General features: G+C 50.6%; 2 protein-coding genes across 2 annotated transcripts in view; one reads left to right on the forward strand and one right to left on the reverse strand.

Annotated features, from left to right (window-relative positions):
* The first annotated feature begins 15,810 nt into the window (after positions 1-15,810).
* On the forward strand, positions 15,811-17,182 carry PTF1A (pancreas associated transcription factor 1a). Its single transcript, XM_069458617.1, has 2 exons — positions 15,811-16,588; positions 16,980-17,182. Exons 1-2 carry the CDS (start codon positions 15,811-15,813, stop codon positions 17,180-17,182), a joined length of 981 nt encoding a protein of 326 aa, XP_069314718.1.
* Positions 17,183-18,280: 1,098 nt separating this feature from the next.
* The window catches only part of C25H10orf67 (chromosome 25 C10orf67 homolog), an 87,954-nt gene continuing 79,266 nt past the window's right edge, over positions 18,281-26,968 (reverse strand). The window contains exons 17-20 of the mRNA XM_069458848.1: positions 22,973-23,028; positions 22,231-22,820; positions 21,118-21,170; positions 18,281-18,561 (exon numbers count right to left, since the gene is read on the reverse strand). Of these exons, the coding sequence (XP_069314949.1) occupies positions 18,281-18,561; positions 21,118-21,170; positions 22,231-22,820; positions 22,973-23,028 (980 nt within the window). The remainder of the gene's footprint in view (positions 18,562-21,117; positions 21,171-22,230; positions 22,821-22,972; positions 23,029-26,968) is intronic.

The following is a 26,968-nucleotide window of genomic DNA, read 5'->3' on the forward strand; positions in this document are numbered from 1 at the left end:
TCGCATTCAGCGCGGGCGGCCGGGCCGCGCGCTTCCCCGCCCGGCGACCGGGCGCGCCTGACACTAATAGCTCGCGGCTCAGGTACGGGCGGGCGCCGCATTTGATTCCATTCAATTCACAACCGGCCGCGCTTGCAGGTGTCGCCTTTTGAAACGGCCATTCAGGCGGCCGCTGTTCACTTCTCGCTGCGCCGCGGGTTTTGTGGAAGCGCAAGAATGGGGCCGATTATTCCCGGGCCCACATGCCGCCCCCGCGCCCCACCCCCGGCCGGCGCGAGGCTTCCCCGGGCCAAAAGAGGCGTTTAATTAGTTCTGGGGCCGCCGAGAGCCAGCGGCGACGACAAAGCCCGGCTCCCCAGGTAACCCCGGTTCCCCGCGGCCCCGGGAGAGGGCGCGCGGCGCCACAGCTCCGGCCTCGGCCGCGCTTCCTCGCACGCCGCAGCCGTCCCTCTGCCCTCCGGCCGGGTCCCGCAGGCCGCTGGCTCCTCCACGGGGCTTGGGTGGCCTTGGCCAGCGCCGCCTGCGGTCAGCTCTCGGGCGCTGCGCCCCCTTCCCGCCTTTCTGTCCCCAGAGCCAGGCCAGCCGGAGAGATGGAAGCGTGGTCGGCAGAAGACAGGTGGCCGTGGCTGTCTCGCGCGAGGGTGTCCTCTCGGATACTTGTCATTCTCTCCCTGCCCCACCCCCACCCCATTTCGCGGAAACATTGGGGACATTTTCCCCTTTATCAGCCTCTGCGTCGCAGCGCCGCGTGCTCTAAGCTCAGTGCGCACTGCTGGGCTTGGGAGGTGGCGAATGGCCGCCTTGTCGCCGCCGCCAGTGACGCTCCCTTCGCAGCGGCGGCTCAGAACGCGCACAGCTGCCGCCGGCACTGGCCCGGGGCGAGTCACTGGGCCACCTGCGCCGCAGGTACCACAGCACCCAAACCCGCTGCGCCCTCGGAGGGCTGTGCGCGCGCTGAGCCGGGATCGCCCCCAGCGAGCCGGTCTTTCGCTGTGCGGGGCCGGGACACTATCGCCGGCCGCTGGCCGCGCATGCCAGCGCTGGGGACAACGGCCGAGGCGCGGCGCCGCGGAGCCAGAGGCCGCGTTATACCTGGGGCGCGGAGCGGGTGTCGCCTGCGGGCCGGGGATGGGGGGGGGCTCATCCCGCCTTATCATTTGATTTCCGCGAGCGTCCGAGGACGGCGCACCCATTCGTTCCACCGCCGCGCTCTGGGAACGGGCGGCGGGGAGGGCGGGAGGAGGCCGGGCCGGGAGGGCCGGGTGGTCCCACTCCCCGCCCCGCCCGCCGGCCGCGCGGAGCACAAGTGTTGGGATTCCCACGGGCCGGCGCGCTCTGCGGCTGCAGGCCCGGGCGCCCGGGGCCCGGGAGACGTGGCGGACACAGAGGGGTTTGTAGACACGGTGACCTCCGCGCTCCCGCTCTGAAAGGGCCTGAAAGGAGTCGTTTATGGTGCATTACCAGTCAAGGGCTCAGGTACCAGCGCCTTGTGTCGGGAAGCCCGGGCGGCCGCCCGTGCTGCAGGTGTCTGCTATACAAACGCCCGGGAGGGGGGAGGGGGGAGGGCCGCTGGGACGGGGCGGACAGGGCCGGGGAGGGGCATCCGGCCTGGCTCGCGCCTGCCACTCGCGCCGGTTCGCTCTTGCTCATCTGCAACATAGCAGCCAGCCTGGGGTACAGACATAAGTCCTAGGGGCGTAGAGAAAGCAGCTGGGGGCTGGGGGAGGGGTGCGTGTGTGTGTCTGGGTGGGGTGGGGGGATCCATGACGTTATTTATGGGCTTCGCTTGATGGAAAAGGGAGTGGGGAGAGGCTTTGGGTTCTGCCCAGTACTGACCCAGTTTCAAGGCTAAGGGCACGGGGAGGTCACGGGAGGCTAGAACCCCTCCGTGGAGGCGAGCGCTGTGCCAGGGAAGGGGCATTTGCCCGCACGTTGGGCTGCTTGGTCCCCATGTGCCTGCCAGGGTTTAACTGAAACTTCCCACGTAGGCCCATCGTCTCCTTGTCCGTCTTCCGTGCAAAGATGGGCTGAGCCTTGGCGCATTGAGCAGCTGCGGAGCCATGGTCATCTGCCCAGGAGAAACCAAAGAACGCCACTAGCTCCTTTAGGCTACAGCAGCAGCTACGCCCTCCTGTGTCCCCCTGTGACCCCAAAGTCTGGCAAGCCAAGAACTCAAGCCCCCTCAAGGTCGCTTCTATGGAGAAACCTGGAAATGCTTTTTTTCCTTAGAGAGGGGGATTGTAAATGGAGTTTATTCCCTAGATTGGCCATCAAAAACCTTCACGTGGCCAAAATACTGAGAAAGAAAACTAGCACAAAAAATACTGCTATGATATTAAGTAAGATAATAAAAAAGAACACGTTAATGATATTTTCAGGGCTAGCTTGAAACAGAGGATGAAGCAAACAAAATTCTGAGTGTGTCTGAAGGCAACTTCCAGGGGTTTTAGAGGTGGTCTTGTTTCCTCGCTGTGGCCGACATTAGCTGGAATCTTCCTTTTCCTTGTTGCAGGTGTGTTGTCACTTTTGCATGTGCTATCAATTATTAGGATTAGCTTTTGCCTGAGTAAAACTGGGGGATTTTCTGAAAGTAGCAGAGAAGTTGGTGCAGGAATGGTGACAAGGCTGAAGATGGCAGGCGTGTGTCTGAAAAAGACAGAGAGAAGAATAAAAGAGAGGGAATAGATTCATTAAAGGGCAAAAGAAAGTCTTTCCCATCTTAAAAAATATAGAAAAATCCCCCCTACCCTCTCTCTTATCACATTCATAACCCTATTTCTTGAATAAGTTCCCCCAAATAGGTGTCCCTAGTTCCTTGCCTTTATGCACCTCAACACTCTGCATTCTGCCCCCCACTCTTACATCGAAACTCCTTTTAATCATTTTAGTCAGTAAATTCCATGTCCCCAAATTTAGAGACAAATTGCAGCCCTTAGCTTGCCTGAAATTGCACTAACAGGGCCACCATTCGTCCTGACGTCAAAAGCAGAGTCCTCTGTGTTATCTTTTACTACTTTCTCTTTTCCAAGCTCCACATTCAATAAGTTCAGAAGTCCTAACGATTCTCCTTCCAAAATATCTCTCCGGTCTCCCAGCCACCACTCAGTTCAGGCCTTCATGACATGTCAGCCGGCTGTCCTACTGTAGCCTTCTCCTCCGTCCCCCTGCCTCTTACGTTGCTCCAATTCATTCTCCACTTTGCAGCCTACCTGTCCTTTCTAAATGGCAGATTTGACCATGTCACTCCTCTGCTTAAAACTCTTGGATGGCTCTGATTAATTACTTATAAATCACAAATATGTGCTGCTGTAGTACTGCTATACCAATTGATTACATACAGTATAAAGAATGCATGAGTAACACTCATTGTAAAAGAGCGACATAAAAATATGGATGGATCGTTTCTTCTCCTGCCCTAGTAGAGCTTATCCACTCTGGAAATGACTGGTCTATGCGATGCCAAACTCCATAGCACAGTTTATACAGTCTTCCTCGGTCTAGTCCCTGTCTACATTCCCATCCTCATCATCTCTCTTTACTTCGTCCTTAATAAAGTTCTTTTATTTCTTCAAACACCATGATGATCATTTTCTGTCTGTTTCACGTTAATCTCTATGTCTGCTTTTCACTCCTACTCGTCTGTATGCTCTGTGAAAAAAGGATCTGTTTCATTTGCTGTTGTGTTTCTCATGCTTTTCACAGTTCCCAGCACAGAATATATGCTCAGTAAATGTGCAGAAGGGAACAGAAAGAAGCACAGGAAAAATGGGGAAAGTGTCCAGGCGTCTTTCCAGATCCCAGTATATTAACTGGGATACAAGTTTGGCTGCCCCATAAAGGAATTGAAAAATACGAGATAGAAGATTATCTCTCATAAAAACAAAACTAGATAGGCATTCCAGGGTGGTGTGCAGTCTGAATGATGTGGGCGACTCAGGTTCCTTCCATGTGGTCACTCACCTATCCTCAACATGCAGCTTTCAACTCATGGTTCAGAATGGCTGCTCCAACTCCTGCCATTGCCTCAGCATTCCAACAAGAGTGGAGAGGGAAAGTGACAACTTAGGACATGTCCTTCCCCTTCAAAGACTGAGCCCCAAAGGTGAACCTTACTTCTGCTCACAACCCATTCATTAGAGGTTGTTTTCATAGTCACATTGAGCTAAAAGGGGGAGTAGGAAATGTAGTTTTTATTCTGGGTGGCCATGTGTCCAGCTAAAATTCTGGGGTTCTATTACTAAAGGAAGGAGAGAATGAATATCAGGGGAGCATTTTCAGTTTCTGCAACACTTGGTATCACTGCCTTCCTGAGGCCTTGCTACATTTCTGCTCTCTGACTCTAGGAGATGTTCTGTATCCCATGCTATAGCCCCTTTTAATGTTTAACTTAGTTCAAATTGGTTACAATTGCTTAAAACCAAGAGATCTTAAAGTAATATGCAAAGGTACTGAGTATCTATACAGTGACATTAGGTGCCGAACACAGATGTGTCAGATACGCTAGATTATGCTGCTGCAGCAACCCCCAAATCTCAGTGGCTTCACACAACAGAAGTTTATTTCTGGGCTGGGCGCGGTGGCTCACGACTGTAATCCTAGCACTCTGAGAGGATCCTTTGAGCTCAGGAGTTCGAGAACAGCCTGAGCAAGAGCGAGACCCCATCTCTATTAAAAATAGAAAGAAATCAGCTGGACAACTAAAAATATATAGAAAATATTAGCCAGGCATGGTGGTGCATGGCTGTAGTCCCAGCTACTCGGGAGGCTGAGGCAGGAGGATTGCTTGAGCCCAGGAGTTTGAGTTTGCTGTGAGCTAGGCTGATGCCACGGCACTCTAGTCCGGGCAACAGAGTGAGACTCTGTCTCAAAAAAAAAAAAAAAAAAAGAAAAAGAAAAAGAAAAGAAAAGAAAAGAAAAGAAGAAGAAGAAGAAGTTTATTTCTGGTCCAGGGTGCCTGTTCTATGAAAGGTTGCAGGGGGACCCTGTTCATCATAGGCACTCGAGGTCCCCAGCTGACAGGTGTTCTGTCTCAAGGTGTGTTTCCAGAGTCATTACAGCAGGGGGAGACAAAAGAGATGAAGTGCACACTGGCTCGTAAAGCTTCCATCCCGAAGTGACATGTCATTTCACTTGTCTAAAGAAGCCCAGTGGCCACATCTTACCTAGGAGAGGGTAGAGAAGTACCAGCTGTCATCTGTCTGGGAGAAGAACTAGAGTGTCTGGAGTTTGCCCTGGGGGCTCCCACATCCCATGTACAGTGGAAGCTTTTCAGGTTAACTTTCATCTGCAAGGCACCCAGAAAGCAGAATGTGGTCCTTTTGCATCTTTCCTTCTTTGCTCAAACCCGTCCAGCTGAAGAAGAAAATCATTCCCCAAGTCCTGAGGACTTCTAAGACCAATGACAACATCCTCACAGCCTCTTAAATCTGGGTAGGGGAATAGCATCTAATACAGGGGTCCCCAACCTATGGAGAGTTGTATAACTATTTCATTATATATTACAATGTAATAATAATAGAAATAAAGTGCACAATAAATGTAATGGGCTTGAATCATCCCAAAACCACCCTCCCTCCCAACCCCTGGTCCACGGAAAAATTGTCTTCCATGAAAACAGTCCCTTGTGCCAAAACGATTGGGGACCACTGATACTAGATGATGCCTTCTCAGCTTTGGTTCCCTCTAGGGTAGCCCTTAACACTTTTAGGAGTCTGTGCACACATTCCTAGCTCTGTCTCGGATTTTTGCAATGGGTTTGTACTCAGTCATGGTGGTACCAAGTGTCTGGAAAAAAGAAAGACACCAAAAAATCTGGAGTGTGTGCAGATACAGAAAGACACTCTACCATTGGGTAAATACAGGAAATCGATTTCTAAGGCCAGCAAAGACTAAATACAGGTGAGAGTCAAAGGGACATGAGCAAATCTCCACCCCCAAAATGCTTTCAAATGACAGCAAAAAGGCCCAACTGCCACTTTTTAAAAATTTTCTCCTGTGATTTATGGCATTACCTTTCAAGGGTACTAATAAAACGCCAGCGAGAGAACGATTTGGTTGCTGCGTTGCTCATACCTTAGTGGAGCAGATGTTTTCCTTTATGGCCTCTAGCTGAGACCAATGGCCCTGAAGTAATCAGCTTTTACCGAGGGCAAAAAGGATAATTTGGAGCACTGGGCATTCTTTGAGGACACAGGTCTTGGTGGGGCAACCATGTGGTCATTGTGAGGCCACTCCGTGCCGGGACGGGGCTGGTGTGGGAGGCAGGACTAAGAAGGAAGACACAGAGAGGCTTAATGCCAGGCGCCGGCCCTGGGCTGTGCCTGAGATGGAGCCTGAGACAGCTCATGGGTTTGCTGGTGTGCGGTCCCCGAAATCGGGGGAATCTGCAGGCCACTGTACACCTCTGGGTGTTCAGCCTCCCAGGAACACATTTCTGCCTCTCCTCTCGTGGTCACACTCCCTCAGGACTTTTATGAAGCCTTCCCTGTCCCTCACTCTCATACCGACCGAGCCCCGTACCTCAACAATAGCCCGCATTACTGCACTGGATTCTAATTAATTACAACCCTCTCTGATGACCCCAAGAATACATTAAGGCACAGAAACTGCATCCTTTTCATCTCTGTTTCCCCCATATTTAACACAGCGACTTGAATAGAGTTGATGCTTGGAACACGTTTCTTAAAGCAATAAATAAATGAAGGCCTTAAACACGGCCTTTACATTTTATCTTTACATTTGTCAGTATTTCTGCATTGCCTGTAACTTCACATATAATGATGAAAAACAAGATCATTCAGCTCAAAAACAATTTAAGTGATTATTTGGCATTATATGGACTAGCGGGCTCCAAAGTGGGTAAGATATACTATTAAGGTGTGAGAAAACACTTAGAACTTCTTTCATATTTTTGCTCATCTTAATATTTCTTTTGGGGGCCCACTCCCTCCAGAGGATCTAGGGCAATATCTGTTTCTTGCCTCCTCCAGCTTCTGGTGGCCACCAGCATTCCTTGGCTTGTGGCCACATCACTATAATCCTCAAGGCCAGCATCTGTAAATCTCTCTTTTCACACTGCCTTCTCCTCTATGTGTCATTTCCCTCTTTTTCTCTCTTACGAGGATACATGTGATGCCAGTTAGGGTGCACTTGGATAATCTAGGATAATCTCCCCAGCGCAAGATCCTTAGCTCAATTTCACCTACAAAGTCTTTGCCACATAAGGTAATACTTACAGGTTGCAGAAATTAGGACGCGGATATCTTCTGAAGGGCCATTTTTCAGCCTACCACAGACTTCAAGGAATTAGGGCCTTTAAAATTCTACTTATTCTTTAAGAATAGATATTGTGTCTAGCACACTGTTGTTCCTCAAAGTATCACAGACCTTACCCAATAGTGTCACTAACAACTTATGGAGAATAAAAGCAAAACATAAATGTACAAAAAAATTCGTTTTGTGCATGTTTTAAAATGTATACAATATATTACTACCATCTTATTTGTATGCAATTTTAAATACATAAATATACATATATTCACAAAAATGCATACTGAAAAGTGGTAATGGGCAGGTGTGTCAGGCATATCTAATCTCCACTCTACTCCCACAAACACAATATTTGTCTCCCCTTCTTTGATAACATCCCAAATTTTAACCAGGAACATGACCAGAAGCTCAAAACTATATTTGTCTGCTTCCTTTGCAGCTAGATGTGGCCATGTGATGGCTCAGGCCAATTGAATGTGACCAGATGTGATATGTGCAAACTTCAGGTCATGGTCTTAAAAGGAAAGAAGGAAAGTGTGTCCTTCTTGCTGGCTGGAATACAGACACAATGGTAGGAGCAGGAGCAGCCGTCTTGGACTCAGGGATAGAAGTCATGTTTCAGGAATACAGAGCAACAAGTTACAAGGAAGCTGAACCTCCAGCCCATTTAGCCACCATATAAACTTTGGATTGCTATGCTCAGACTATTACATGAGAGAGACATAAATGTTATATTTTAATCACTCTTACCTTTACATGTTTGTTTCAGAAGCTAGACCCCTTATCCAAAGTAATGCAAAGCATGCAGTCAAAAAACTAACTTTTGATTCCTTTATATAGATAATCAGGGCTCAAGGTGAAATATACCAATGCTTGTGCCTTTTTTTCTTCTGTACTTTATAGACATTTAATAAAAAGTTATTGATCAACCACTGAGAATAAGGGAAACAGGATGGGAACTGGCATTCATTGAGTGTCTGCTGTCTATCAGATACTTTACATATTTCATTTATTTTGCACAACAATCCTAAGGTATATATTGTTTTTTCCCATTTCTATAAACCAGGAAATTAAAGCTCAGCCAGATTGAATAACTTATCTAGGAATAAGCAACTATAAGGGGTAGAGCAGATATTTGAATTTGAATTCAGATTACATGAGTCAAACATGCATGTTTTTTCATTCTCTGCTCTTCCATATACATTTCTCACCTTTCGAACTCTTCCTCTTGCATCTTCTCCCCTCTTATTTTACATTGTTTCCTTTTTACTTTCCTTCCTGTCCTTTTTTCTCTCTGCTTTCTAACTCCTCAAGCCAAACGTGTGTATTTGGTCATCATCTGGAACAGTATTTCTCAAATTTGACTTTTAATATATGTTTGTATTTATTTATCTGTGTGTGCATAAGCATATATTTTTATACACACCTAGATACATAAATGCACTTATATATAAAAATCTCCACTCTTCACAGAAAGACAAAACAGCAGCTAATAACACCTTCTATGGGCTTTCAGTGTCACATTAAATTACTACTAATATGAAATTACTTAAGTATTTGCAAATATAAAGTTAGAATAAACTCTATATGTGTTGCTGTCATGTAACTACAAAACCAAACAAAAGTGAATATTGAAAAATTCTATAAATCAATAAAATTCAAATTAACCTGAATTTAATGTGATAGATGATATGACTTTGTCGCAATGACATATGCCACTTACAAAGTTGATGTGGTGTTGGTCCCTATCTTCAGTGCACCATGTGCCATGTGACAATTCTACTCCTGGTTTAATTAAACTACCATGATAGCTTTGTCTAGCTTGTTGGGTGGTTATTCGGTGTTTTCTTGGCACAAACACACCATCTGTGTGTCTTCTTTAGCCTGCAGTAATTCAAGTACCATGTGGCACCACCGCAATTTTAAACACAAATGTAAACTCAGATTCAGGTCCCAACTCCCATGTTAGGACAGAGTGATAGATAAGTTGGTCATCTAGGTGGTCTACAACATGCTCATACTTTGTTGTCATTGTTTCTTCAGACGATCATCTAAATGATGTCATAGAATTGAAAAATTGTGGTCATGAAGTTGTGCAGCCTTAATTTAACAAACATGAATCCAGAAAATCAGAGGCCCTTGGAAATGACAGGCCCAATGATTGGTCTAGAGCAGGAAAATCAATCCCAGTTATAGAAACTGTCCCCTTGTTGGGAAGAGAGAAATGACTATACATACAATTCACTGATCGCAGAAGAAAGAACAGACTGTGAGGTGACTGTGTCCTGTAACACGCCCAGCTTATTTTTCCTTCCAGGTTAGACAAACAGCCTTGACGGCTCTGCAGGGTGATGAGAATGGAAGAGTGAGGGGAGAAAGCTGGCTCCTCTCCGGCTCCTGTACTCAGAGTCCAGGTCACAGTCTGCCTGCCCTGGCCTGCTCAGACGCCCTCGCTGAGCACTGTGGTCTTGCTCTGCCCAGGATCAGACTTTTCTCTGTGAGAACCAGCCTGAGTAAATGGACCATTTTTCTAGCCCTCACCTTAAAGCCATGAGCATTAGCAAAAAGCTATAATTAGGCCTAATCCCAACCGCCCCAAAAGGCATGAGAAAAGCCAAATGGAGATGCAGTTCATCTTCTAGTGTTGACAGGGAATTAAACTCACTTTTTTTTTATATTTGTCCAGTATAAATCTAGAAGGTTGGATAGGGGTGACCAAGAAGAATGACTCCTACCTAATTAAGAGGGTCCCCACCTCTCATGACGATAAACACTCAACCACTCCACCATGCACTGAACACATAGATAAAGAACACAACCAAATAACTTATTGAGCAACTACTATGTGCCTGGAACTGCTTATGTGCTTTATATTTGTGAACTAACTCAATCCTCACAATAACCCAATGAGGTAGCATTAGTAGAATTTCTTTTTGCACATGTAGAAGCAGAGGCACAGTACGGTGGCAAAGCCAGGGGCACGCAGGTGCCTATTTCTTGGACAGCACAAGCAGGCAAACTACACACCTGCGTTTGTAGGCAGCTTTCCCCACAAACTGATGTTTCTTTTCTGATACTGGGCACTTCCCTCCTTGAATCAGGCAGAGTCTGGCATAAGCTTCTTCAAGCACAGAATAACCCAGCAGAGGAAAACTTGGGCTTTAGACTAGATTTTGAGGCAGCAACAGTAATAATGACACTGCGAGATACCCCAACATCTTCAGGACCCTTGATATGAGTGAGAGGCATTATTGAGAAGAGGCAGAAAAAAATTCGGAGGGAATCAAAGTCATGGTCTACCAAGCAGAGGATAAAGTGAGACCAGAGATAGAATATGGACGGCGGCATTCTAAGAGATGCAGAAAGTGTGAACTGAACTGTGAGTTCCCAGATGTAGTGAATGATGCCCAGAGAAAATGGAATTATCCAACAGTAAAGCCATACGATGAACCATCAGGGTGTCACTAAAGCCTGTCGGTAAAGATATGGAGAAACAATGGTGAGATGCTGTTGAGTGAAAAATGTAAGATGCAGAACTAGGGCCATGTGGGAGCAAATAGACCAAAATGTTCGCACCATCACCTGTAGGCTGTGGACTACAGACAATGCAGAAAATGTGGTGGTTTCCGTGAGTACTGAGTAATATTAAATGTCCTTTACATTGTCGAATCCCTCTAAATGTTGTTTGATATTGATTTCACGCAGGGAATAGCATTTCATCCAATGTCGTCCATTTCTGATAGTTACAAAAGTGGCTTCCCTGTGCCTGGCAGCAATTGCTGGTTCTACCTACCAATGGGGCATTGCTGATTTTTGAAGATGGCATAAGCTAGGCTCCCTGCAGGGCTCTCTAGGGCAGCAGTCCACAATATTTTTGGCACCAAGGATTGGTTTCATGGAAGATAATTTTTCTACAGGGGGTCGGGGGAGAGACAGAGCTCAGGCAGTGATGTGAGCGATGGGGAGCAGCTGTAAATAGATAAAGCCTCACTCTCTGGCCCTCTGCTCACCTCCTGCTGTGCGGCCCAGTTCCTCAGTTTCATGGATGACAAAACAAAATATGGGTGGCAGAGCAGGGCTCTGGCTGGCGGTGATGCCCAGCCCAATTCCTAACAGGCCTGGGGGTTGGGGACCACAGCTCTGGGGCACAAATGAAGAGATCATAAACTCCAACATTTAAAAAAAAAAAGTTAATTGTGTAAAAAATTTCCTGCGTATATATTTCAAAAATATACAAAGGCATATTCAATGAAAATTCTATCCACTAGCCACTCAATTCCTTTCTCGATGCCATGAGCTTCTCGTGCATCCACCTAGAGATAGTTGATGCTTATGTGAACACACGCATATATTCACTGTCCTCTTTTTAAAACACAGGTGGGAACGTGCAAGTCACTCTTGCTTCTTTCGCTGAGCAATGTACCTTGGATCTCATTTCACATCCCTAGATCAAAAGCGTTCCCGTCCTTTTTCACAGCTGCTGAACATTCCATCATGTGGACGCACCACGATTCATCTGAGGCCCTACCAACGGACATGAAGACAGAAAACACGTGTAGCTTTGAGAAGAAACCAGGAAAAAAAAGGTCCTGTTTCTATGAAATTCATTGTTTTTCTTTCCACTGCTCACTTCGGAGGCCAAGCTCCACAAGTCCGGTAACGATGACCCGCAGTGTTGACATTGCTGAAGTTCAAACACCTTTCAGGATAACCAGGCTGAAGGACAAAGCTCGGGAAGCTTTGCTATTCATCCAATAAACCCTGGCACGACAGAAAACACTTATTTGGATAATTATATCAGCATTTAGGAGTTTCTCCCTTTAAAGATTAATGTTTAACGAGGAGAAACGCACAGACCAGAAGGAGGGAGGCTGGGTGTTCAGCACATGGGCCTTGTCTGTTTCACTGCAGCCATGGGCCACCTACCCTCATCCCGGAATGGGACACGGCCCTGCTTTATTTACTTACTCTTTTTAGGCTCAGCAGCCTCAGAGCAGAGAATGTCTCATGGGAAACCCTCCTGCACGGCGCTGAGATCTCCACTCCCTTGTGCTGGATGCTGGAAATCCACTTCCTTCCACCTGCAACTCCATGGTGCCAGCATGTCACCCACCCCGGATGAGTTAGCCTTTCTGAATCTGTTACCCCTTGTAAGTGATAAAAAATAACCTGCCCAGTTGATGTCACAGGGCTGTGCTAGGAGCGAACAAGCTAGTCCATGCACAAATCATAGGAAAACAACTACGCTAAGTGTGGTAGCAAAGATGGGGCAGAGAGGTGGCACGTAACACGCGTGAGTTACGGAGTTGGCCAAACCTGGTGTTGAATTGTGACTCACTCGCTCCTCCTGTCCTTTCCATGTGTCCGTAACCTCCTTGATCAGATGCGAAGATCTTACACTTATCCTCCCTAAGACAGGATAGATGCAAGGAATGAGACCAATGCTAGAAAAGACGGAAATGAACATTCTGGGGCACTTCCAGATACGCTTGTCATTCATCCTCATAATTCTGCAAGCTGAGGGGCATCCGTCCGCATTCAACAGGTGACTACATAAGGCTGGGCCTGACATCCCAGGCTGCACAGCTGTTCAAAGCCTCGGAGGAGTCTCGAGGCCTCACCAGGATTTGGCACGAGGAAGGACCAAGTCCTCCTGCTGCTGCTCACCTTGGAGGATGAAATGTCATTTTGCAATGAGGAAGGGGGTCTTTCTAAGGTTAGGGGACGTCTCCCATGAGGACAAAGAGTGGAGAGAAGCTCCACTGGGCGAGCCTAGCAGAGAACGGGGAGCTCGCAGCTCTGGGCCCAGCTCTCTCTATATATGAGCTACCTGGGGCCTTTTCATCACCTGCCGCTCCATGTCCCCCCTGCCCAGAGGACCCAGGGGTGCAGAGGGAGGGGCTGTAAAGAGAATTGGGGCCTCTAGCCTGACAAGCCTCAGTTGCAGTCTCTTCCTCATCGGACCTGTTGCTTCGAGTGGCAGAGGGCAGCCGTCCACACTGCTGTGACCTCCAGTGACCCAGAGAAAATTCCCTTTATTAGCGGAGAAGCCTTTCTTCTTTTTATAAGAGAAAAGAACGATCATGTCTTACTTAAAGACTGTGTGTGTGTGTGTGTGTGTGTGTGTCACAGTATCAGTGTCTGCAGCCCCTGTCCTAGCTTCCCAACAGGGCCAGTCTGCAGACAGTCAGCAAGTCTCCAAGAGAAAAAATTGGAGGTGGGGGTAGGGAGGAGGAGGAAGAGGGCAGGGAGGCCTATGTCTCTTCCTTCTACCCTCTGCTCATCCGCAAAGCCCCAGGAGCCGCCCAGAACTTCCCTGCTGCCCAGCCTCTGAAGACAGTAAGCTTTCCTCTGCCAGCCAGCGGATTTCCCAGGAACTCACCCGGGTGCCCGGGTAAATTTCAGTAACTTTTCCACAAACTCATCAAAAATCTGTAAGATGAATTTCTGCGGAGGCTGATTGTTTAAATCACGTTGAATAAAAGGATACTCACATATACACACTCAGTCTCAGGTCTCGCAGCCCCCTGCCCACCATCCATGACACAAACATACTTCCTCAAGAGCCATCTAGATCCACCAGGGAAAACCCGTCACCCTCTTGAAGGGAAGCTTTGCAGGCTCAAACCCAGTCTTCTCTCCAGTGAACGGCTGTCAGTGTTTTGGACAAGGCACCTGGTCCTGACACCACCCTCCCACCACACACTTCCAGCTTCCCTCCCTTTGAGGTCACACAGAGAAATCTAAATTCAGAAAATTCCAGCGCAGGCTCTATCACCTGTCCATTTTTGCATCAACTTAAAAGATAACCTCACCACCAGGAAGGGGTCGTGTGTTGAGAAAGTAACACATGGAAGAAAAAACCTGCTGGAAAACAGTCGATCTTTGGATTAAAACCGTCTGAGGTTCTTGACGGTTCGAGGTAGAGCCATCTCTGGTCTTCCAACCTTACACGTCTTTTGGTCTCAGAATTCAGTTAAATCTTGTGTAATGTCTAAAAACAGGAAGCGCGTTTAAAGCACTGTTCTTAAGAGGCCTGGGCTTGGATGTTGGGGGGAGTCTGAATACGCAACAGAAGCCTCTGGTGGGACAAGGGTCTGAAAAAGGACGTGGCTGACCTGGGAAGACAGCTCCTTTCGGGCTCTGTTGGGAGGATAACGCGCCGCGGCTGCTCCTCTTAAGTGTCCCAGGGCGGAAGCTGGAGGTTGGCTTTCAACAGGACCGACCTTGAAAGTGTTTTCTTTGTGGCTCTGAAACTGAGGAATTCATGTTGCACCGCAGTATGTGATAAAGTGTGTCTTGGCGCAGAGTGCATACGTTTTGTGTTTGGGTTTGTTCCCCCCCGCCCCCCAGAAAAGAAAGAAAAAAATCATTCATGGCTGGTCCCGGTGGCCAGTCGGAAAGGTGAGAGACTCGGGCTTTGAAAACGGTTCACGCTCTGCCCTTTAGCTTCAATGCCCTCCCTCCGGATTGCTCCGGACCAGACGATTCAATTGGCTCCTTTTGTACCCGGTTTATTGCTCAGAACCCCTAGCGTCTCGATTTGCTCGCAGTAGAAACGCGCCCCACTGAGCTGCTCTGAGGCAGCCCCTCCCGCGTCCCCACTCCCTTCTTAGGGCTGCGGAGGGTAGGGAGGCGAGGCTGGCCGCTGAGCCGGCGTCGCCGGGGACAGGAACGGGGCACCAGAGCCAGACTCCCGAGCGGCGTGGCAGAGGCGCGCCCCTGGCCCCTGCGCTGCGTCCGGAACGCCTGGGAGTGGGCCGGGCTCGCCTTCCAGCCGCGCCCGCACAAACTCCGCGAGCTGCAACGGTCCTTGGAAAGTCTGGTGATGGGCTACAGGTTCCAAATGGCGCGCGCCCCGGGTAAGGGGGTGGCGGAACGCACCAACCCGGCCTCTGAGAGCAGCACCCTGGGACTGCCGAGGCTGCTGCCGACCCCGGAGGAGGACGACCGCCACGTGGACTCCACTCCCGCCGTCTGGGCTACTAGCGCGCACCCGTAGAACCTTCTGTGGCTGCGTGAAGACGCGGTGCGCGGCTGTCCCAGCCTCAGGGCGGCAGGGCCGGGCGCGCTGGCCGCAGGTGTCCCCGGAGCCCCGCGCGCGGCAGGTACGGAGCACAGCAGTGGCCGGAGGGGCGGGGGAAGGGCGGGGAGCCCCCGGCCGCGCGGCCCCGCCTCCCCGGCGCCCCAGGAGCTCCCAAAAGGAGGAACGTGCCCCCTCCGCGCCGGCCCCCCGCGCTCTGATTGGCTGGCGCGGCGGGCCCCTGGCACGCGCCTGTGGATGTAGCTATAAGAGTCCTCGCGTGCCGGGCCTGCGTTTCAGCGCGTCGCCGCAGCCCTCCCCAGCGCAGCGCGGCGCGGGCCAGAGCACAGCGGCCGCGGGCACTCCAGGGAGGCCCGGGGCGGGCAGCCGGGCGGCCGCCTCCTGCCCCCAGCGCGGGCCCCGCGAGGGAGGGGCTGCGGCCGGCCACCGCGCGGCGGCAAACCTCCGCGGGACCCCCTCGACGAGCCGGCCGCCCCGGGCCCACGGCGGCGGCGAGCATGGACGCGGTGCTGTTGGAGCACTTCCCCGGGGGCCTGGACGCCTTCCCTTCTCCTTACTTCGACGAGGAGGACTTCTTCACCGACCAGTCCTCCCGGGACCCTCTGGAGGACGGCGATGAGCTGCTGGCGGACGAGCAGGCCGAGGTGGAGTTCCTCAGCCACCAGCTGCACGAGTATTGCTACCGCGACGGGGCGTGCCTGCTGCTGCAGCCCGCGCCCTCGACCGCCCCGCTCGCGCTCGCCCCGCCGCCCTCGGGGGGCCCCGGAGAGCCGGGGGACGGCGGCGGCTACTGCTGCGACGCGGGGGCGCCCCCCGGCGGCTTCCCCTACTCGCCCGGCTCGCCGCCCTCTTGCCTGGCCTACCCGTGCGCCGGGGCGGCCGTGCTGTCCCCCGGGGCGCGCCTGCGGGGCCTGAGCGGCGCGGCGGCGGCAGCGGCGCGGCGGCGGCGGCGGGTGCGCTCCGAGGCCGAGCTGCAGCAGCTGCGGCAGGCGGCCAACGTGCGGGAGCGACGGCGCATGCAGTCCATCAACGACGCCTTCGAGGGGCTGCGCTCGCACATCCCCACGCTGCCCTACGAGAAGCGCCTCTCCAAGGTGGACACGCTGCGCCTGGCCATCGGCTACATCAACTTCCTCAGCGAGCTCGTGCAGGCCGACCTGCCACTGCGCGGCGGCGGCGCGGGCGGCTGCGGGGGGCCGGGTGGCGGCGGGCGCCTGGGCGGGGACAGCCCGGGCAGCCAGGCCCAGAAGGTCATCATCTGCCATCGGGGTACCCGTAAGTGCGCTCGCTTCCCAGTTCTGGGAGACAGGGACTGGCACGCGGAGGCCCCGGAGGGGTTGGGGTGGGGAACAGACTGCCAAGCAGAGTGACGGACCGACCGTCGGTGGGCACCTGCAACCTTGAGCGCCAGGTCGCTTTTCTGGTTTTTTCCCCCAACACTTTGAACCCAGCTCTGAGGGTGCGCGTCCCTGCCCGACTTGCAGCTCCTGGGATTCCGGGGAAGGGGCGCTGGGGGACTGAGCGGTGGAGGAAGAGGGTCGTTCTAGTGTAACTGTAAGATGCCTGTTGAGTCGAGGTGCCCCTGAGGGTGTCCTAAAGGCCCTGAGGGGACTGCTGGGAACACGGTTAGGCACTCACGGTCTGTTTTCTTTTCTCACCTCCCCAGGGTCACCCTCCCCCAGCGACCCGGATTATGGCCTCCCCCCGCTGGCAGGACACTCTCTCTCATGGACTGATGAAAAACAACTCAAAGAGCAAAATATTATCCGAACAGCCAAAGTCTGGACCCCAGAGGACCCCAGAAAACTCAACAGCAAATCTTCCTTCAACAATATAGAAAACGAACCGCCCTTTGAGTTTGTGTCCTGAGGAAGTCCCAGGCTCAGCTGAGGAAATGATTATGTCTCTGTGCATATTGTACATGTAAATACCTATAATGTAAATGTAATTTAAGAATCAGATTTTTCTAATGGCAATCAGCTCTTTGTTATTTATCTATTTATTATCCTGTTGAGTTAATGAAATAGGTGCTCTCTTTTTAAATATATAATTTATATAATTTATCCTGATTTTCTGAAAATATGCAATAGCCTATGATTCCCTCGGCACCTTTGGCAGACCTCTGCGTTGTTGGAAGAACTCTGGCCCGAAAACTTCATGCTTATTTATTGCCAGATATGGTTTATTTCTAAGCGTTCTTAATAAATGCTATTTACACCTTTTTCTTAAGGTTATGTGTTTAGTACATGATTTGGTAGCTATAGCTTTAAAATAATGACTTAGTAAAAATTAACTGATTCAGAGACTCAAACTGTAGCTATCTGGTAAGAAATCACTTTTTATTTAGATTTAACCTGAAAAGTGGTAGGTTAGAAGGTTGGGTCTCAACTCTCTATTGCAACCCTGCATCTGCATCGCCTGCCCGAAATAGTAATTACCTTTGCCTGTATTTTTATCCCAACTTCCAAATACCCTATGAGGCAAAAAAGTCATGGAGTATTTTTATCCCCACTTTTCAGAGGGGAAAGCTAAAGCCCGGAAATGACGTTTGATCGACCCAAGGTCATCCCCACCCCGCCTCATCACAGTGTGTAAAAGCGAAGGCGCTGTGTCCGGTGGGAGCTGAGAGCTAGTTTCTGGGCTGGCCGAGGGAAGGAGACTTTCTCTTCCAAGGGCTGGGGAGAAAGGACGCGTGACTCACCCCTTCGGAAGTTACCTACAACTCAGACGTACTCCTCTCAAAGGAGACGGGACAGGCGGCGGTGCGGAACCCTGGAGACCACGTGGAGGCCACCCCCCAAAATCCAGGGTCTTTTAGGTAAGGCGGGAAGGAGTTCACCCGCTACCCCTGCCACCTGTGCAACCGGGTTACTTCTGAAACTGACTCCGTTTTGCCTCCAGCAGAACTGCGTGCTCCGCGGCCAGCCACCTGGGGACAAGGCGAGCCTGGGGACCCGGGGTCGCCCCCTAGCGAAAGGGAGAGGATCGAGGGCGCAGCCGGGGTCGCTCAGCCAGAAAGTCCAGAAAGCCAGGGCTCAGCCTTGTCTCCTCCGCGGCCGCAGGCGCGTCCCAGACCCTCGGGAAGCCCCCACCTGCGGGCTGGAGCCGGGGCGCGCGGCGGAGGATGGCGAGGCCCGGGGCGCACAGAACCCGCGGGCGCGGGCTGCAGACGCGCACCTCCCGTGGGACAGTCGCCCGTGCCGCGCAGGCCGGGCCCACGCCGGGTGCTGCTTGAGACCCGCAGCGGCCTGGGCAGCCAAGGTACAATCACGAATCGCCCCCAGTGCCCACAGCCCTGGCGGAGGCCATAATGTCGGCAGCATGCTAATTGCTTTAACCCAGTTTCAGACCCACCGAGGGGTGCCCCGCGCGCCGCGGGTGCCATGGACCTTGTCCAAGAGCAATTAAAGCGAGGCCGCGAGCCCGACCCCGCAGCGCGGCCTGGCCAGATATGCGGAGATTCTGGGTCGCCAGGCTCCCCGAAGGCCTTTGGCCATGGACCTGCTCACCCTTCCAGCCCTCTCCCGCCCCTCCCCCTAAAGATGATTTCACACTGGAGACAGAATTTGAGAACGCGAGAAAATAATTCGATTTTGTCCTGTATTAGGGCCTCATTAAACACGAAAGTTGCTTTTGCACAAGCGCTTCCATCAGCATGTAATCTCATTACACTCATTAGAAAGTCAAATGTTAGGCAGACTCCAACTTAATTCTAAGTTATGGAAGTATTGTACCGTTTTCTTCGGCTGTGTAGACCTGCGTTTCAGTTGGACTGGGCAATGTGGCCATCCGCAGTTAAAACACTACAATCATTGTGATGTGGCACCTTTTATTTTGCGTGCCACTTTTTTTGTGATTCAATGCCTCAACACATCCTTTAGTGCGGTGCAGATGAAGCGGAAGAGCCGAACTGAGCTGCAAAACACCAGGGTCTCTATCTTGTCACTCTCTGTCCTGACTTGGCAAGTCCCTTTAAGCACAACCTTCAAAGAGACTGACAGCTTCTTTTTATTTACTCATAATCCATTCATTCTAGTGTAGCAATTCTTTTTTTTTTAAAAAAAAATGCCACAGTAAAAGCAGAACAAACGTATCATTTCAGAGTGTCCTTTGGCGTCAGGGAGGCCCAAGCTGTGCTGGGTGCAGGAGTCGCTCTCCTTGTGGCAGCGCCAGGCTGGAGAGCCTCTGGCCTGGGGCATCTCTGGCCCATAAATACAGCCTGGCACTAGAAGGACCATGTGGGGGCAGTTTGAGTGACAGGTATTCAGCAGTTCTTGTAAGTCAACCCTTTTCTTCCAACTTAAAAAAATGCATATGAAAATAATCGAGTAAGCCAAACTCCTGGACGGCTGTGGAGAGCCCTTGCCCAGCCGGGCTCTTCTGAACACCCATCAGCCCCTGCGCTGAAAGCCAGCCTGGGACCACCAGGGGAAGGAGTTTAAAGTCCGCCCTGGCTGCCCTTGTCCATTTAGCATAATAAAGAAGCTGCAAACCCGGTACAGGGTGCATTTTATGATCTCTATTGGAGAGCTGGCTAAATCATTCCCCAGTGGTCCAGACTCCACTGCTAGCAGTGGTGGGGGGTGGGAGTCCTGGGGTGGGTTTGATAAAGTCTTCTGAGAGCAGAGGTTGTCTGGGATGCCCTGCCCTCCCCCAACGTCTTACCCCTTCCTGCCAGACACGCATCCTCAATTCCAGCCCATCCAACTGCTGGTCCTCATCCCAGGCTGCTGTGCCTCTCTGATCTGGTGTCAGAGTGCCAAAAACTCCACTCAATAAAAGCCCTCTCTGCCCTTCCTCCTTGGGCGTTAATGCCAAGGTCCTCTTGTGGTTACCTGAAAAAATATTACAAGTCACAAGAAAGGTGCTTTCTATTTTCAGAGGCTGGGAAACTGAGGTGCCATTCCTGTTCCCTTCAGTTTTTTTTTTTCTTTTTGATGGGACTTTCAGTTCTGAGGTGAGGCGGGGAGAGGTAGCTCTTGAAGGGTGGGGGGAGGAGAAGGGAGGGGAAAAAAGGCAAGGCAGACACCCCCGCACCCTGAGCTGGCGCCTCCGGCTTGGAGCCCTCTTGTGGAGCTCTGCCTTCCCAAGAAGGAAGCGCCATGGGGTGATTTAAAACTCTCCTAAAATGTTGCATGTGGAGCCTGCAGGTCCTGGAGAGCAGAAAAAGTAGGTGGGAAAGAGAGTGAGCCTCCCGTCCCCAGGCTGGGAGCAGAGAGCATAAAAGGCCTTGTGGGCGCTCCTGTGAACCCGGCCGGGAGAGATTCTCAGGACTGCTCATCTGCCGGCGCTGGGATTAACGCCCCTCGCTGGAGAGGGTGTGAAGCCTCTTAAATCCATAAACTCATCCCATTTCCATTAATGGGCCTTTGCGGTGGCACCGAATACCAGCTGCGGGGTTGAACAAACACCAGTTGAGTACTCCCTGGCGAACCTCTCTGGGAAGAGCCCTCGCCCTCCCTCTCTCCCTCGCCCTCCCTCCCTCTGCCTTTCCAAAGCCTTCTGCAGCCTGTGGGAATGGTCCTAAATAATTCCACAACCAATTGCGTCGTTGAGATCTGGAACCACCGGTGGGGAACGATTCCCACGACGGGCTGTGGGGTCTGGCCAACAGGTGTTCGGATTTGGCCCAGGGAGATGGGAAACCCAGGGAGAGAGACGGAGCTGCCAGAAAGCAGGCTGCTCAGGGCCTCCCGGCTTTACAGGCCGTGGAAGCCGCAGACAATCGAAATGATATCTTTATTGCTAGGTTCATGTCCTGGGCTATAACATATCAATCCCTGTCGTGGGTCTCTAGGATGCACCTGGTATTTCAAACTTGTTCTTTTTGTGCTTCTGGGTCCTGGGCTGCAGCTGCCTAAAACAAGCAAAGAGAGAGGCCCTTACAATGTCTCCAAGACGTGTTGGCATGGTTTGCCTGTCTTTAATGTACCATTAACTATTGTCTTTACACAATATGGGAACTGTAAAGCATGACATGTGTTATAATAAAACACATTTTCAATGATACACTTGGACTTGAGGCTGGGGTGCAGCAAACAAACAGGCCCAAATCTTGTTTTGTCTCCCTTGCTAAGCCCACTGGCAATTAAACTTAAGGCCACTGTTCTCCCCCCTCCTGATCAGCCAATTAAATTTTATGTCTCCTAATTTTTCACATAGAAAAAAGTCTCAGTGCTGGCCCCTAAAGACATTGATTTTCTTGCTATCACCTGGCGCTCAGACCTTAGTTCCATTTATCAAGAAGGGAAACGTCAGGCGTTACATAAAGTGACTCTGTTACCATAAGGCTCTCACCATCCTGGCCTATTGTTTTCCCTTGTTAATAACTCATTACCAGGATTTAACAAATCAACCATTACATATGTTTTGTGTCTCCATATTTTGATCCGTACGATTAAGCAGATGTTACGATTGAAAATTGAAAAGTCCAAGGCTACTCTAGTCTGAAAGAAAGAGGGCAGCCTCAAACAACGAGCTAACAATGAGATTCAGAAGATCTTCAGAAAAACATTTACCACCAATAAACAGACTCCAACCTGCTCCATTTCAACCATTGTGTGCTTTGGGGGAATAATTAAGTTTAATAGGAATAGGTCTGGAGGGTTTTCAATGCCAAGACCACAGGTGCGGGGTGGCATGATGAATGATTTGCCTGATTTTTGCCAAGCTCAAGGGCTCTTCTCTTGGACTTTCAAGCAGATAGAAAATATTGTCATTTCTTTTAATTCACAGCATTACTTTCAAGCCGAACAAAGGCCGGGGCCGGGGGGAGGCGGGGGAAGGGCTCGGCTGTAATGAAGCGCCTCGGAGGCGGAGGTGCAGCCGTGGAGGCTGAGGCGGCGGCGGAGCGCGCTGCTGCGTTTGTGCGCAAGTGACTCTCCTGTGCCACACACAAAAGGCCTCTCTCTCCCCACCTTCTGCCGCCTTTCAGCCCTCGGGCCCCTGCCGAGCCGGCTCCCCGGACTCCGGGGGGCTCCTGGCCGCATCCCCAGGGCAGCCCGGCCTCTGGGACGTCCGCCGCTGCCAAGGCAAACCTCGCCAAACTTTTCCCAAAGTCTGCAGGCCGGGGAGGGACCCTGGCCGGAGGCGCGCATGCGCCCCGCCCGCTGCTGCGCGTTCCCAGGGCTCGGGAGAGCCGGGGTGGAGTCGCACGAGGATCCCGCCAGGCCCGCCTCGCCCCTGCTCCCGGCGCAGTCGGGGTTCGGGGGCTGGCTGTCTTCCCTGGAGGCTGGAAGTGGCTGCCGGGCGCCGGGCTCTCCGCAGTCCTGCTATCTTTGCGCATGGAAGTCTCCAAGAGGGGCTCCGGGTTGCAGCGAGCAGGGAGGGGGGCGAAGGGCCTGCAGGAGGCCAGGAGATGGGGCCCTCGGCCTCCTAAGAGGAGGCCCGGGGCAACTACGCCCCACTGTTGGACGGGAGGCCCTCGGGCGGCCGCCTGCAGAGGACCCCGTGGCCCGGGGCGCAGGCTGTGGCGAGCTGGGTTTGCCTCTGGGCTGAGGCGCCGGCGCTAGGAGTGGCGGGGGCGCAGGTTTCTAGCGGGTCCCACTTTTGAGCCCCTGTGGATCTACTCTTGCTTCGCGGGGAGTCTGAGCTCTTGGCTGATCCTCGCAGCTTAATGCCACCCCCTTCCCTGGCTGGCTGGCACCTGTTCCAAACAACCTGTTGCGCCGACATGGCTTTGGAGAAGCGCTGGCGCTTGGCTCGGTGGAGGCGGGCTGTGTGGAGGCCCCCAGCCTCAGGAAAGCGTTTTGGGTTCCCTGTGAGTGAGAGGCACCCCCTCCCCGCCCCCCGTGGCACGCGGAATGTTTCACCGCTGCCTGTGTCCCAGAAACCCAAGGCGTCCTGGGTACCCCTGCACCTCGTCCGCTCTAGGGACTTCTCGTGCAGCGCTTTGCAATTTGGGTGGAAAGATCAGACAAAGGTGGGGATTAGAGACCCACCCCCGCCTAATTAAGTCCTCTCTTCTCTCCTCCGTGTTCCCCTCCCCCATCCAAAAGCCAGAGAGGAATCTTGGGACGCCCACCCCCACCCCTGGGCCCTATATAAGTGCTGATGGAGAAAGCTAGTTCTATTCGCGCTCGGGTCTTAGAGGGACTGGCACTTGGGGAAGTCTCACTCTTAAAGCGATTTTCTTTCTGAATTATTTCTAGTTTTACAATTTCTCTTCAGCGATTGCACAAGGATTCTCTTTAGCTCCTTTCTTGTTTGGGTCGCTGGGTCTCTCCTAAACAGCTCGTTAGTCGCCTGTCTCTAGAGTGCAAGCCTTTGGAATTGGGGTTAGGGGTGAGAAATCTAGCTAGGGGATGTTTCTAGAAAGAGTTTTATTATGAAATCAAGTTGGGCACGCGCTGGCATTTAAATTTTTAAAAACTAGACCTAGACTCGCATTGGGGCGACTCAGAACCAATTCATCTCCTGGAGTCGGTCAGTGACATGTTAAATACAAATAAAATTTTTAAAAACGAGCCACGACGTGAAAGTACGCCTGGCTGCAACCCTGCACCTAACGCCGGTGCATATAATTAGACGTTAAGGTTCAACAATTACCATCTGTAGCAATAGCAAACGTGTGACACCTCGAAGCAATTATTGGGAAGTTTTTCCAGACTTTTGAAAACATCCTTGACGCCTCATTTCTTTGCTGCTCAATAGACACCACTCTGGTTGCCGCGCCACCCCCTCCCCACAGTTCCTCTTGCGTGCAGCGCTTTCATCCAGGACTTGAATTGTGTTGTCAAAGTTTAGTAGACGAAAGAGGAGGGGGGCATGAGAAAGGGAGGGTGTCTTGAAAAGTCTTGGAAATCGGTATATTTTGCAGGTGTAGAATGTGCCTAATAACCATGGCTAGTGCGCGCTCTCCAATGGCGAGGGTATGACAGGGACAGCTGGCTCAGTTTTCAGTGTGAAAACACCCCCTCGGTGGACCAAACACAACGACACTGACCTTTCTTCGGGGGGAACCAGAGATGTGCCTTTGACTGAATTAGCCATAAAGACGTCTTGCTATGACTTTTGTTCCCCACGAAAGCAAAGAAATATTGCGTTTAATATGAGAAGTACTGTTCACAGCTTTTCCGTGCCCCTTAAGAAATATTACAGTGCTGATTTACTGGCCCTCTTCTACTGAGCTGGCCCCAAGGCCGGCGGGGGTGGAGGGGTGGGGAATGGGGCTGTGAGGACAGAGAAGGAGGCGGCGGAGTCCGTGAGCTAAATTGCCTGTTGCCGGTTTCCAAAGTTCTCTCTTTGCAGCAGCAAATTTATCAATCTTTTCATCTGACAATACTTTGAAATATATCATTGTCATCCAGAGTTGTTTGATAGATTATCCGCAGGCACACAGCCTTTTCCAAGGTCAAGTTGAAGATTCTTGTTTGCTGTTTAACTGGGTTGTTTAAAAACTCAGAACAATGCCTGCCTGTTAAATTTTCACTTGTTCTCATGGGGCATTCGAAAGCAAGTTTTCCTATTGACCGGGTCTCCGGACATTTCATCCTCTTGAGCTAAATTCAGCAAACAGGGCTTGGCAATGAAATCAACAGGCGAAGAAATGAGATTTAAGCTTAGCATTTGCAAATGCCAGGGAGATTAAGCCATCTTTCATATCTCCTCAAAGTCTGTACTAATTCTTCTCTGCGTGTCGCAGGCTGGTTATAGCCACATGGATCTCATTCAGCTTTCTGACTTTATTCCAGTGGGAAGCTGCAAATACACTCCCCTAAAGCAGAAAGGCAAAGAAATTGTGGCCCCTCTTGTTTTTGCCAGTGCATAACCTGTTGCTACTCTAAGGACGCTTTAAAGTTAGCTTCTACGTTGTCTTGTTTTATGGACATATTTATTTCTGTTTTTAAAGGAAAGACTGACTTCACGGTTTCCTCTATATCTGCGATGATTGATTTTTTTTAATTCAACTAACTTTTATTTACCTTGCAATAATGTTCTGGACCAATGTGATAAATTACAGATATGCAAATTTCTTTGAATGGTGTTGTAAGTGTGTCTAGCTGGAGCTGAATAACTCCTTGCAAGTCAGTCTGTGCGCGCTCAGGACCCCAGGGAGCTGATCAAAGCACCCATTCTCTTTCATCCCTGGTATTCTCCTCCAAACTATTTCGATACAATATGTTTCCATGATGCACTTAATGTGCTAGGGACATAGAACTCATTACAACCTAGCTAGTTCTGCCGACCTCTTTGTTCCGAGGCAGAAAGTCAAAGAAAAAAGGAAAAGCGCTGCCAGTTGCCAGCTTTCTGAAATGCTAACGCATGCGTCATTTTTCACCAGGTCTCGTCTTGATATCCTCAAAAGACAAACTATGAAACCGGCCTCAGCCCTTTCTGGCATTAATTACACTGCTGTCCAGCCGATCTGTTTTTCCTATTATATGCATTTCTCAGCAGGGATTTTTTTTTTTTTTTGCAAGACTAATGCAGCTGCAAGTTAAACTATGAATGCATTTTTATCACTATGGAAGAAAAAAATCAGTGAAAAGACTACAAAACATACAGCAAAACTTCTGAAGGACCTCTGGTGGATAACAAATTTAGAGCGGGACTTGAGGGGTGCTTTGCAACTTCTCCAAATCTGAAATTGACTGAAAACCTCAGAAATTTCCAATGCATCCAGGGTTCTGTGGAGACACCTTATTGTGCCATTTGAAATTCTGCTTTGGTACCCAGATAAATGTGGAAGGCTAAAATTTCTGTTTGCAGTTCTAAAATGAAACAGTATGTATTGCACCGAAGCAGGAGGCTGCTTCCAGGGAATTTCCATCCAGGATAATGGCACAGAGCATATAAATTTTATTTCATTTCCTCCGGTTCTTGTAGGGTTGATTGGTTGGTGGAAATGGCTGGCAGCCAGTTCTGGGAAAGATTCCAGACCTGACTCCGATTAACCCTCTCTGGTGAAACTCTGCTGGAAACCAACTCACCAGCAATTGCCATTAATCTACTTACTAATTAAGCCAATTCATTTCTAAAGGAGAAAAATTCCTTTCTTTAGCCAAAGTGATGGCAGGAAATTTGAAAGAAGCGCCAAACTGTGTAACTGTAATTCAGCCAAGGACTGCTAAAACAAGGTGTTGATATATAGCAGCAGATTTAAAACAAGTTTCTAGGGCAACACTCCTTTGGAGACGGTGGCATATAGTGCATAGTAGATGAAGCTCGAATAATGCTCCACGGCGCTATGCCACCCCATGTACTTGCGTTGAAAATAACACGTCTCTTTCCAATTAAATCTTGTTCCTTTTACGCACAAATAAATCGCCTCTTGAGCTTTCTTTTGGACTAGAGTATATCAGCTTTATGTGACAGCTACCTCCAATATCTTCCTTAAAACTTAGTAAATAGCTTTAGAAATTTGCCATCCAGCGCCTACGGTTCAGATACAGATTGTGACAGGGCCTAACGTGTAGCTAGGGGAACAGAAAAGACTAAATTGAACGTTACGCACGGGAGAAACGCACACTCGCCTTTCCGTGAATGGCACCTGGTATTCATTCCCGCAAAACACTTACACCTGAATCTTGCTCTCCATGCTTACCCGAAAGCAAATCGCCAAAGTGTCCCCACTTACTAACGAATTGTTTACAGCCTTTGAGTTACGGCTGGGCGCCCTGCGCCGCGCTCAGGCGAGTGGACCTCCCTAGGGCA

This window comes from Eulemur rufifrons, chromosome 25 (genome assembly GCF_041146395.1).
Source record: "Eulemur rufifrons isolate Redbay chromosome 25, OSU_ERuf_1, whole genome shotgun sequence".
Lineage (NCBI taxonomy): Eukaryota > Metazoa > Chordata > Mammalia > Primates > Lemuridae > Eulemur > Eulemur rufifrons.